Source organism: Egretta garzetta, unplaced genomic scaffold, assembly GCF_000687185.1.
Source record: "Egretta garzetta isolate BGI_Z169 unplaced genomic scaffold, ASM68718v1 scaffold415, whole genome shotgun sequence".
Taxonomy (NCBI): Eukaryota; Metazoa; Chordata; class Aves; order Pelecaniformes; family Ardeidae; genus Egretta; species Egretta garzetta.
The window spans coordinates 1,649,689-1,663,488 of record NW_009259686.1 but is presented as its reverse complement, the minus strand read 5'-3'; the positions used below and the strand labels follow the sequence as shown (position 1 = coordinate 1,663,488).

Below are 13,800 nucleotides of genomic sequence, written 5' to 3'. Positions count from 1 at the left end.
AAAAGAAACCTTCAAACTGTGGCATGCCACCTAATGGCAGGACAGCAACATTGTGCATTGGTACCAGTAAACACACATGGGGAAGCCACATCTCAAAGCTCTTGTTTATTATTACTGAGCTGCAACAACCTGCAGGGGTAGCGCTAATTTTGGAGGAAATATCAATCAAGCAAATTCCTTTAAAAAAAAAGAAGTTTTCAAACTAAACCAGGCAGAACTTCCGTTTTAGCAACTTCAGCAGTCTGTTACTATTACGGAGGTAGAATTAATGAAAAAAAATGTACTCTGCATATAAATTTAGCATGGTAACATGTAAGGGTCAGAGTGCTTGCATTTATCTTCTCAAGGGAAAATTAATTCATTCAGAAATAAAATGTGTGGAAAAAATGTTTACTCATCTTGGCTTTCCACGTTAAAGACTAATTTAATTTGGCAGGACTTTACTAGTCTTAATTTTTTTAGTTCTGCATCATATCCAGCTATTTCTCTCAGTGCATTCTGAGGCTAAATTAATAAACATGCTACAGACGTCTTCAAAAGATGTCAGAATACCTGCAGTTGCCAAGATAGGAAGGCTGTCAATCCTAAAAGATGCAGGAATACTGTCTTCAGAAGCAGCCATGCTTCATTTTTTTTTTTTTTCTATTCATACTATAAATATGTGTTCCATAAAATCACATTATACCGTAACTTTAAGACTTGTCTCTTACTGCCTTGAATGATAGGTACACGTCAGCATGGTGCATCTGGACCCTTTCAAATGGGCTAAGCTACCAGGGCTGAAAACAGTTTTAGCTACAACAGAAAGCCACTTATTTACACATCCCCAAAAGCTCCATTCAATAACAGTTTCTATTCCAAATCCTTTCTTTCAAGCCAGCACTATCTAGGACTTGTAGTTTTAAGCATTATTTTAAGGACTCAGGAACTATACTCTGGACAAGACAGAGGTAAGGCAAAGCACTAACTGTTCCTTTTAAGCAAACAATTATGCAAGCCATTTTACTAAGCAAGCTGCTAGTCTTAGCATAAAGGACAAAGCTTGAATCCAGACTGAGTATCAAACAGAAGCCTTTGATTTCGTTACAGGTGCTATTAAAACTAAATAACATACGTAACACTGATTTCTGAAATCCAAGCTGTTTTGCAAATGTGTATAAGCTTTTGTATTTTTTTCATCTTGGACAGCAGAAAAGACAAAACGGAAAAGCACCTCAATAGTTCAGCCATTTTAACGTTGACAAAAGTTTCCGAATACACTGGCACACATTCCACAGGAATTTTCTTGGCTTAAAAAAAAAAAAATAGAAACGATCTCTATTGTATTCTTTCTTTAAACAAAAAGCCTTGTGTAAACACCACGTGTTTCTGAAATTCTGACCAGCCTGGCTGACGGTTACCGAGTGAATCAGGAGCCAAACTTGGCAGTTGGGAAGTGCCTACTGCTGGCCCTCCACTCGGAGCGCTGAGTCAGCCACCCCTACTTTCCCCCCCGTTCCTCCCCCGCCCCGCCTACAGCCCAGCATTTCCCCCCCCCGCCCCGCCTACAGCCCAGCATTACCCACAAAGGTTTAACTGGTGCTAATCTCCAATTAGACCGAGTCAAAGCAGAGTAACATTTGACCAACTTGAGCATCTTCTCTCCACAAAACCATCCACTCTGCTTTCTTTAATCCAACACATAAAAGAGAACTACAGCTCGAGAACTATGTTTCTGTCACCTCTCGTAGCTCTCCTTCCGTTTTTATAAATGAACTTGTCTCAACTCATAAAATAAACTCTTGGGGAAAAAGGACTGCATAGGTGTAGAGCTCATTCTTTTATTCAAGTTACTAATACCATTAGTAAAGGACAACTTCCCAGCAGTAAACTAGTTATACCAACTAATGTCTTTATGTGGTAATTATATATATACACGGTATTATATACAGTAAAAAAGGACAATAAAACTAAATTCTAAGAACATAGAGCCTCTAGCAATTAAAGCCTTGGACTATTGAAAATCACTAGGATAGTAGAGCAAGTAGTCACCCATTTCCTTGCTGAAACAAGCGCGATTTTAATAGCTGCATGTGAACAGACAGTAATAGTATCTGCTGATAAACCATTTCAAAAGACAAAACTGGTTTGACTCTCTTGTGTCGCTAAATGCAGAGGAACCAGCATTATTAATCACAGCTCGGTCTCACAGATAGAACGCTCAGCTAATTTTCTTGGTAAAGGAATATTTCATATAATCTTAAAATTACCATTGCTTGAGACTTCTGTTGAATCGACATCTCCATTTATACCAGGACATCAGCTAGCTTATCCTTTACGCCCAGAGCATATTTCAAACACATGGCCAAGGCAAGCAAAAAACAAAAGCTCAGAAGCAGTAGGTAAGCCTTGGTATGAAAAGAGCTTTGAATTGAAAGGCTCTTCTATCACATCCAACTTGTTTACTGGATAAAACTGTACCTAAACAAATAATGGGTATCATCTTCCAATTCTTGTGACAAAAACTTCTGGCGTTTCTCAGCAGGCAGAATCAGATTCTTCTCTCTCACCCTCAACGGTGAAGCAGTAGGTAACTAATATCTTTCCCTGTTTACAAACTTGGCAATATTTCAGAACACGAAGCTGATACTCTAAGCAATCGTTTTTCCCTTCAGCAATGAGAACACAATCCACTCCCTATTAAATGTTCTGTTGTATGAAGTAACAGTGTAACTGCAGTCTGAGGACACAGGCCAAAGAAGGGCTGTAGGCAGAGCCTTACTACGTTACCTAGAGAAAGCACGAAGTTTCAGATACACACATCCTTATTCAGAACGCACGTACCTGAAAGCTTCTCTACTTTTCTCAGATAACCTGTAAGTAGTATAATAAAAAGTCATCAAGAGGTTAATTCTACCTGTCAATCTTGCCTAGCATGTAGGTTATGCATGGTAACTCCTAACTAATAATCTTTAACTGTATGAAAAGAATGATTTCTTGGCAAAATAAGAAATTGCAAGGGATTGCATGTTCAAAATCACAATTTATTGATGTATTTTTAATCACGTAGCTCCTTCCAAAGATACACTTTATAAATTATGGAACAAGTATAGTTCTTTCCACAGCTTTCACATTTTAGTCCTCAAGTCCAGGTCAGTATTTTGAAATGAGATGTTCAAAGGTAAATTATGCAAAATGGCTGTAAAAAACTACACTAAAAAGCTTCAGTTCTTTCAGAATCCAAGATACATACATAATAAGCGGTGTTACAGTGTCTGCACTACACCCCCAAGCGATATATGCAGGAGAAGCAGCGTACAGTACCTGCACCAAACCTCAAGGTACACTTCATGATGAGCAGTACACAGCACCTGAGCGTCTACGGCAGCCTCAAAATTTATCTTAGTACAACGAATGCTCAAAGGGTTTACAGCATCTGTAGCAAGGTTAGATGAAGGGTTATAACACATTACGATCATGTCCAAGTGAGCCCTGCTTACCTGCGCATTCGGACCTGGCCAACGCACAAGCAGTACACAGCAGCATTTCACCATTGCGCTGTGACACTTCCCAAGCAGAGCCACATACCCTGCAAATTCGTCCTACAGCACAAGAGAACAGCTCGCTGCCCATATCCCTCTCCCCTTCATGCCCAGCCTGTTGACAAGGCAGGCTCCACTGAACTTCTATCACGATCAAATCACATTTATGGCCAACTGACATCACTGCATTGGTGGGGATGTACCTCTCTGGTTAAATTTTCTACTTCATGCTTGCTTGCCCTTGATAGTTTTTCCTTAAGGTTGATGTTGACAAAATGCCAGATCTTAAAGGCAAACAAAGTAAGTTTAATTTAAAGAAAACATTTATTTGAAGTTCTTTTAAGTCACACAGTTTAACAGATAAAAGACAACTTCCTCCCCTTCGTATTTCAAGCCCTCACCAGAGACCACACACACTGTCCCATGGACAGTGAGATTTTCCTATAACAATTCCTTTTGGACAAACCAGTGTCCGGGCAGATGAAGACTCACATTTTAAGCAGATTGATTTATAAAATCTGTTTTAAAAAAAAAAAACCACACCAAACCCAAAACAAACAACAAAACTTTGTTATCAAATTCTTGTCACAAAGTAAAGGTGTTTAATACTCATAAGCTTGACCTCAAAACAAAACCCCAGCCATTCATGATCAAATAGAACATACTGCCTTCAAAAAATTCTCCAGAATTTTAAAACATTCCAAATATATACACATTTATAACTTAAGTGCTCATTAGCTACAACCTTTTATTCATGCAAGAGCTGTGAGACGAAAAGGTGTTTCTTAGAGCGGCTTTTCTGAAAATGCAGTAAAACTCTTCACTCGTGCAAAGAACAAAGGGGTGTACATTTTGTCAATGTCGAAAGTAGTAATAGCTGTCTCACCAGTCGATCTGCAAAGAGTATTGCAAAAGTTAAATTAGACACAAAGTTGCTGTTTAAGTCTCTCAATAATGCAGTCCTGTTCCACAGGACAGTGTGTGCCCCAAATCACAGCTGGAATGTAAGCGTCTTCCATACTGCCTTGTTCTGAAAGCATTTGAATGTTGGCTGAATCACTACAGAGAATACACTTCTATTGTAATATCAAAGAAACCACTTGCCCCTTCCATTCTTATTATTAGCTCCAAAACTTGAAACACCACAGGATGTCACTCAAGTCACTGTATTAATATTGAAGTAAAAAATTCCCTTTAGTTTGTTTCACTTAGAACCCTGAATTGAGAATACAGTGACAGCAAACACTTTTATGTTTACAAAACTTCAAAAAGAAAACCCACGTATTTCTGAACACTAGTGACAAAAAGCCTATGTCCTCCTAGCTGTGTTTTATACTCATCTTTGTTCTAGTTTCAAAAGGGCACCACCATACTGAGAGGCACAACAAAACCTGAGCAGTACAGAAACTTCATGCTGAAAAGAATGTCTGTGATATTGCCACTTCTTCATAAATGAGGTATGAAAACATTAGTTTTTATAAAAGCAATTTTTCTGTTTATGGAAGTTACCTATACTCCCAACCATCAGTAGTTTACTTCCTAGACTTTATATACTTACAGCTCAATAGCTGAGCTATGTCCCTATAAAAACACTGAATGTAGAGATTAAGAGGACTGGAAGACAAGGCCTAAATCCACCCTAAATGCCAACATCAAACATCTGGACAGCCAACTTGCCAGCAATTTAGTGTTGGGTGCAAGAACCGTGGCCATGGCTCTTGCTTGGTTAGTGATCAGAACAGCTGGTCACATGCCCACGTTCTGCACTGCTGGATTATACAGTTTGTAAGCACTACAGTTCTCACATGGTGGGTGCAGACATTCCCAGCTTGCACATAGAATCATAGAATGTTTTGGGTTGGAAGGGACTCCTAGAGGTCATCTAGTCCAACCCCACATCCACAAAGGAAAAAAAATATACCTTAATGATGATGTTTTCCACACCCCTTTACTAGCGCTACACTAAGTCCTTCAACCCCGATTCCGTTCTGAAATCATTCAAGCACTGTGCATAAATCCTTTAAATGGCTATAATACTGCAGTTGTAGTACTTAGGGAACTTCCCATACCATTATAAAAAGTTACTAAAATCTTGGGATTTCTTAGAGTAAAAGTTCATTAGGATATATCAAATCAGGACCAGTGACTGTTTTCAGGACATTTTGTTAAAGCCTCATAAGTCTCACAGTCTTTACATCTTCTCTACTTAGTACTGGACAAATCAATGTCACCTGTGTTTCTAAGGTTAAGTATCCTTCTTTGATCTTACTCCCCATTTACTTACTTGTAAGTTATGTGACAAGAATGATGTATCCAGACAAGTTTGTTGAATCTCTGGCGCCCACTGGAGCACAACTGTAGTCCTACATGAAAACTGTGATCTGTTTCTTGTGCAGGAACACGGCGGAAATACCTGTATTTGTGGTAGTCAACTGGTTTCTGTACAGAGAAAAGAAGATTCAGGACCTACAAAGAACACGTTGTGCAACTCTTGATCCTGAGGCCTAAGTAACTGTGAGGACAAATTGTTAAACTCTCATACTTAAAAGCGAGTACTGGTATTCCTCGAAAATACAGCAATTTAGATGTTAATTACGGAAGAAGTTTATACAGAAAGTAAGATAAACATGGAGGACACCACCCAAACTATGCAAACTCACTGTAAAGTAATGTAACACTTCTAACTCTTGACAAGTTTCTCTTAACAGACACTTTGTTAATCAGAAAATTTTGTGATATAAGTTGACTAAATCATTCAGAGATTAATTAATGAATACTGCTTATTTAGTTTTATTTAATGATGTGGAGCATAACAGGACACAGTCAAGACTCGGAAAAAGACCTCTTCATCTTTCCCTTCCATTTGTTAACAATGATAACAAACTACCTAATAGCATCGCACATGGCAATTAAGCCTAAGAGGGAGAACTGCTGCTCAAATATGAACCAGATAATTATCTGTCTTAATAAAAAGATTATTACAGATTTGGGAAAAAAAAAGGTAAGATAAAACACCATGCTTATTTATATTTTATTTAAACCATTTAAAAACTGAAATTAATTTTTTAATCCACTGGTGTAATGCAAATCTTCAGGTGCCTTAAAATATTCAGTCTGAGAAAAAACTTATTAAAAAGCACCCTCTTTAAACTATTTTCCCTTTGTTCTGTTTTGCTACCTACCTCCTCCTTTTTCTTCATTATTACAGCAAATACTTTGGTTTGATTGTCTGTTTCTTGGGAAAGGCGATAATGGCCAAGCAAGATTGCATCCGTTCTGAAACATTAAGAGGAGGATAGCGTCAAGGACATAAAAATATTCTCTGTCTCAAAAGAGTGATGCACTTATAATACAAATACCAGCAATGAAAAGAAGACTGACTGCGTATCATAATCAAGGAAACTATTTTTTATTTCCATTTAGTAAAGTACCAGACTCACTGATGATATGAAATGATGAAAACATTTTGGAAGGTTGCTTTTAATTTTCCCAGATAGGATAGTAAAGATAAGTTAGTCAGTTCTACCTAGCCTACCGCTAAATGTTTTCAGACTTCTGGTGAACAGCTCAAACCTGTTCTGAAGTCGCAAATGATCTTCTAGGTTTTTAACAAGTTTGTGCAAACATCAAAAAGAAATCAAGCAATAATTTAGTCATACCCCAACAAAATCTTCACTCTCCTTCAAACAGTCAAGGAAGCGTGAGGAGGCAGTCAATAACAAAATAGTATCTTTAAAAGGATTCTAACCCCACCAAGCCAATAGCATGTATTCTTCCATCTACTGCCTTTAAAAGTTTAAAATCACATAACTCACAAAGGAAATCTAATTAGAATATCAGGACCTTAAAATGAAAGATATCTTCGCATAAATACCAAAATTTTTGTAGTTCTCAGAAGAGAACTATAAACATCTATAATACAATATAAGTAACATTGGATTTTTACTCTAGTTTTGCTAAGCCAGGATATAGAATCTAAGACAAAAGTAAACAGAAATTGTCAGGTAAAAGCAAGATGTAGAGCCAAATATTTTATTTCAATAACCTTGTATTTTTAGTCCGTAAGCGAGGAACTATAGATTGAGGATCTTCAGGAGTTGTTAGCATCATAACTTGACCATCTGGAAAGAATCTCAAATACCTGCAAAAATACAATTACACAATACAAACCTAGAAAACATATCCTTTTTCTATAGTGGTTTTGGTTGGTGTTTTGTTTTGTTTTTTAAATCACAGGATGTTTCCCAGAAGAATATAGAACTTTATAGGTCATAGGATTTGAACACACATTTCTTCACACATGATACAACAGAAAAGAGAGATCAGAAATCAAAAGAGAGTTTTGAAGATTAAAAGATCAAGTTATGAAGAGTTATGAAAGACAGCAGAAGTTTAGGATTTTTGTCACCTCTAAGCAAAACAAGGCAGCTATCCTGGAATCAAAACTGACCTCAAGTAAGTTTCTCCATTCCTAGCATCAATTGAGACAAATGCAACAAAATCTCAGTTACAGTATCAGTACAGAATAGACAATGTCATATGGACTTTTTCAGGTTCTGGGATCTCATCAGTTTTTACAGTACTCAGATATTGTGCCAATGTTTGCAAGACTATAGAAATAGCCACGAGATTCCATGGTTTCTATTAATAGTTTCCAGCCTCAGAAGGGACAGCAGAATGGAACAATAAATGCTGGGAACAGCAAAATGAAGAACAGCAGGAAAACAGGCTGAGGAAACAAATGGCAAGGTATCTACAGTAAGTTTAAAAAGCCCAGTCTCTTGATTATTTACAACTGGTTACAAATAACTTAAAAGACAATTCTGGTATAACCACTTGTTTTCCCTCTGCTGAAAACAACTATTATATCAGAAATGTAAAGCAGAAGTGATTTGGGGAAAAAAATCTGTAGACAAGTATTACTGTTGTTACTGTTTGAGCTTTATCTGCATGAAACTGTATCACTGAGGATGAAATGTGTTTCTAAGCTCATCTCTAATTATTATAATAAATCCTATTCCTTAAGACTTATTCTCAAAAAATATACATAGCTTTACACACTGTAGTAGTTCCATGGAGTTTTACAGCATGATTAATGTATCAAGGGCTAGATTTATAGAACTTAAGAGAGAGAAACATTTCACTCACTCATTGTACTACAGTTCTACCTGTAATATTCCACTTGGTGCCACGCTCTATAGAAACCATCAAGAGATTGTTCTCCTTGACGTATGTATTTTGTCTTGCTGATATATACACCTACAGGAAAGGAAGATATAAATATACAAACAAAAACTAAGTACATAAAATATTTAAGATGAAAAAACAAATAACCTAAAACTTTTGAGTTTACTTTTGTTACTTAAATACATGAAAGTTGTTCTTTTCATCCCCTGCAGCCTTCCCTTCTCTTTACAAATTCAGAAGTGCAAACAAATTCAGATTAGGTCTAACGACAATGTTATAAACATCAAACCCACCCGATTGTTTCTGTCACAGTTACATGCAGTAAAAAAACCCCCAAACTATTTCCAAAAGTACCCCTTACCATCAAATCGAACGCGAGGCCTTTCCAAAAACATTTCCCTCCAAGAGGAATATGGAACAAGTTTATTGCAGCTCCTGCCCCATATTTTCAAACAGACTTGATGCCAGATTTCAGGATCTCTAGCGAAAATAAGAAAAAAGCAAACCCTGTAACTTTCCTGCCAACCTTGTTTAGCTTTCATATACCAAAGTAACACACTCCATTATTTAGTTTGGATGCAACTGAAAGAACTTTCTTGAACAACAACAGCTCATAATTTAAAATCATTAATGGACTAATTTACTTAATCCTGGAGCATTTGAAAGCCACCTCCTCCTCCCAGAGAAATTCAAGAACACAAATGCCATTTTCAGCCAAGTACAGAACACCACCACTGCAGCAGCCCAACACTTCTCTGTGTGGCCATATGAGGATGACAATACAACAGACATTATTTTGGAGACCTTGCAACTCTGACTTTTAAACAAGGTAGAGCAAATAAGACTTTCAGCGACATTTTTTATTACAGTGAAGTCATCTATCTAACATACCATTTAGTGGTGCATTCAAAAGCTGATTAGCACCATGAGGAGCGTAACACAAAAATTCCCATGGGAAGAAAAAGCAGGACATAGTCCTACACATACAATTTAGCCACCTAAAAGCAAAATAAATAAAAAACCCCACAACCCACCTTTCTAACACAGGCAATTTTGCTCTATGGATTTATTATCCACCTCTACAAACTGTTTACATATGTTTGAGAGTAAAAAAGCTCTTTTTAATTCCTTAGAGCAGAGAGGAGCTTCACTCTAGATAACTTATCTACAATACCTGGCGCAAATGTAAAATCCTCGACAAACAAGAGATAATTGCTCTAAGGATCTGAGGTCCAAGTCACTCGAAACTACCCATCGGAAAATGTACATTAGTACTTCCATAGGCAACACTGCAAAGAGAAAAGAAACCCTTGTTAGATGGTAACCTGATCAATAGGTTATCTGTAATTCCAGGTTTGACCATTACTGAAGTTCTGACTTTCCAAAAAAAAAAAAATCCTACTTTTTCACATTGTAGCCAGATGCCAAGGAACAAAAATATTATCTTTAATTAAAAAAGTCATTATACATTAGAAAAAAGTCATGTAACAAAAGAACAAAAATCAAGAGCTGAAAGTGCATTATGGTAGGATGACAGGAAAAAACATAGTTTTAGACTGCAAATAGCCACAACTGTAAGGTGTTATACCAAAAATTCCATATATACATTGCACATCCACAGTGCCTGTAAAGAATTTATTTTCTTCAAACTGATCTAGTGTGTAATACTACCTCAAAGCATACTGCTTTTGCACGACAAGCTAAATAAGGTGAGGTGAGGTTCAGTATTGGAAAGGAAGTCCTAAGAACAACCTATCCACTATGAAATCGATATGATACCACTGTATATTTTGAGGTACAGGTTCAGTGATTGAAAATGGTATCACACAGCATTGTTGTGTTGAAAGACTTTTTTTAATGTAATACAAGACAATGACAGAATCCTCATCAAAGCACCACAAGATCATATGATAAATTTCCTAGCATTAAAAGTTTGGTGAGAGAGCCCTGGGAAATTAAGCCAAAATTATTTCTAATAACTTTCTGCCTCCCTAAGTTTTCTCTGTTGTTTCCATTGGGTATAATCTTGTTTACTATTCTTGTACCATCAGGAATTACACTTCATTTATTTTCAACTACTGCTGCTTTCCAGAGCCTATGGCTTGAACTGTATCACCACATGCACTTAAGACTTGACGATTTTACTCAGTATAACTGCTTTGAGATCAAATGGAGAAAATAGCTGAGCGGCACATAGGTACACTAACTAGCTGTAAATACTGTGGTAGAAACTACAATTTAATAGAATTCTGATTTTAATGAAAAAACATGCTGCTTAAAAAAAAGTGTTGCTGCACTCACACAAATCCGATGAGACTATTTTTGCTATAAAATTTGATGAAACTTAAGTTTCATATTTCAGAATACCAACATGATAAAAAGTACATACACCTCATTGGGCCAGTTTCTGTATTTATTTAACATACATCTATTTTGTGAATCTGACCTAATTCTATGTTTATTATTGAGAAGTCATAGATTTGCTATATTGTCTATATGTGCAACCATTAAATTAATGTTCCAGTATAAACAAAAGTTGTGCAGATTATTGCTACCAGGCAAAAAACAGTCTCTGGCAGCTTATGAGCTCTTCGGTATGTGAATTCTTAATGCCTTGGAGAATGGGAGATACAAAGGCTTAAATATCTCTTACTAGTGCTGACAGTTATACATCTTCCATTCTGAGTCAGCAGTCAGCCAAAGCTTTTGATTATCTATCTTATCATCCATGTTTCTAAGTTTCCAGTAAACTAGGGATTGTTAAGACATTCTGCTTCAGATCCTGGGCACACCCTGTAGGAAAAATATTGTAGTATTTCTGGTGAACAATGCTATCTTGGTCCTAAGCTTGTGTAAGAGAAAAAAAAACAACTACTATGAAAAACTGCTCATATACTAGGGAAGGGAAGTAAATATATTCAGTATGTCAGTTTCATAGCAGAGGTCTGATCCTGTCCTGTACTAGGGGTTAACTGGTATTCTAAGATTATGAATGTCAATAAAATGTAAAATGGAATGCAGGAAATCAATTCAGCCAAATCCATTGCTTCACAATGTTTCAGCTTTCCTTGGGCTGCTGAGGTTTGTGACTATTGTACTACTGTGGTGACCAAGATGGATCCTTTCCAGCCTACAAACTTCTCACGCAGACATCATGATTTTAACAGCTTTCATTCTGCTATAAAAGAGTTGGTAAACAAGAAACTGTAACACAGGACTGGAAGGAAGGCAGAAAATAAAACTAGAAAGAGACTAGGATTGCTGCTCAAAAGAAACATCTCCTGAGATCGTTTTATAGTAATCTCTACAACATCTTGACTCTACTAGCAAAAAAAGAAAAGATGCTTTCCCAAGTGTACAATACAGTTGTTAAAATTAAAAGGAAAAAAAAAATCTTGTTTTCTTTATGTTTTGACTTGAACAGCTTGCTACATTTACTTTATTTTTCTTCCTTGAGGAGAACAGAGGAGATCAGGCCAAGATTTCGAAGAGCAACTGATAATTTGGGATGCAAAACACACATGCTTTAGAGGCATCTGATTTTAAGAGTTCATAGCTTATATACACTCTTTACAATTTAGATCTCATAAGGAAGTCTCAGGATGACTGTCCTAGAACTGAAGCACTGAAATCATTAACCTTCAAAAGCCTTTCTATTATATCTATGTTATATCTATCTATATAGTCTTGCTGAACCTGAAAACAGATCTGTTGTAAAAATCTGATACAGAATCAGATAAAAACAGGAAATGCAACGATGCATATTCTTCATAGAACAATTGTCTCTTATTCACACTTAAGAATTGTAATAAGTATTTGCAAACCAAAACACCCCACCCCCATTTCACTTTTTCAAACATTAACTGGAAGAGAAACTGGAAAACACTTACTTCATACAAGTCTGCTCCTAGAAGTTGCTACTTTTAAGTATGACTGATCCTGAGAAATTCTACTTAGTAGTAGTACCACATGGGAAAGCTTATGCGGTAAGGGCAAAACCACATAGAAGAAAAAGATCCATTTAGTTAGCTGATGATCTTTTTTCCTTTACATCGAACTATAAAAGTAAATAAAGATACACTGTGTACATTTCTTTAAAGGTGGCTTTAGAATGAAGGAGACAAATGTTTTAATAGAGTGAAACATCTCTATAAATTCTGCCTCTGAACTCTTACAGTACATCTTAACTCATACCTGAGATATGGGTTTGACTGACATCAACCTCAGGCTGACAAAGTTTGACTGAAGATTCCTGAAGAGTTAACTGCTGCTGGAAATCCGTCAGGAGATCAGCCATTTTGTCATCCTCTTTGTTATCCTCAACACTAGGAAAGGGGGAATGCCAACACTGTGATATTAGACAAAGCATACCAACAGATGTCCTTATCTTGGCATCGATCTGCTTTCTTACCCTCGTTCAATATAGTTGTTTCCTGTATGTTTTTAAAGCAATCTCATTTCATCATACGATAAAACAACTACTGCAATCTTACCAAGTTCATTTAGAATTTGCTGGAATCCATTGGACAGTAACAACTTTTTTTTTCATTTAATTCCAATTCAATTTTCTTTTTGGATTTGAGAGTTCACTGTTTTTAGTGAACTCACTGAAGAATTGCTCAACCCCATGCAAAGACAATTCCCATCTTTTATTTTGTCTAAAAAAAGCCATTTGCAGGAAATAAATTATCACTGATGGAAAGTTATCTTTTGTAATCCTTGTCACAATGCAAGATAACAATTAAAGATTTTTTTTTTTTTACTCTTGAGTTATTCACTGAAAAGTGATCCTCAGTGGGTTTGTTCATCAATAATGAAGGAAAACTTTCCTTTAGGAAAACTACTTTTACCAATTCTGTAAATAGGCAAACATAACACATTTCAGGAGCAAGAACAAGACAGCAGAACAGAAACGATATGCTTGCTTCTCGTCAGTAAACTTGAAGAATTACTAAGTGATAAAAGAACATTACCACATTCAAAAAAATCTAAATTTAAGTTGGATGTCATAATATGATCCTTTAATAGGTGCATGCTTGCTTGTACCAAGCAACTACGAACTACACAACTCTCCTTGATCTCATCACAAAAC

The 13,800-nt window shown here is 36.4% G+C and overlaps 1 protein-coding gene across 3 annotated transcripts in view; it reads right to left on the bottom strand.

Annotated features, from left to right (window-relative positions):
- Nucleotides 1-4,035: 4,035 nt before the first annotated feature.
- FBXO9 (F-box protein 9) overlaps nucleotides 4,036-13,800 on the bottom strand; it is an 18,154-nt gene continuing 8,389 nt past the window's right edge. For all 3 annotated transcript variants that reach the window (XM_009638773.2, XM_035894164.1, XM_035894165.1), the window contains 8 exons: nucleotides 12,903-13,033; nucleotides 9,883-9,997; nucleotides 9,070-9,188; nucleotides 8,690-8,780; nucleotides 7,567-7,662; nucleotides 6,704-6,797; nucleotides 5,806-5,960; nucleotides 4,036-4,415 (listed from right to left, as the gene is read on the bottom strand). In XM_009638773.2, the coding sequence (XP_009637068.1) occupies nucleotides 4,307-4,415; nucleotides 5,806-5,960; nucleotides 6,704-6,797; nucleotides 7,567-7,662; nucleotides 8,690-8,780; nucleotides 9,070-9,188; nucleotides 9,883-9,997; nucleotides 12,903-13,033 (910 nt within the window). In that variant the 3' untranslated portion in view covers nucleotides 4,036-4,306. The remainder of the gene's footprint in view (nucleotides 4,416-5,805; nucleotides 5,961-6,703; nucleotides 6,798-7,566; nucleotides 7,663-8,689; nucleotides 8,781-9,069; nucleotides 9,189-9,882; nucleotides 9,998-12,902; nucleotides 13,034-13,800) is intronic.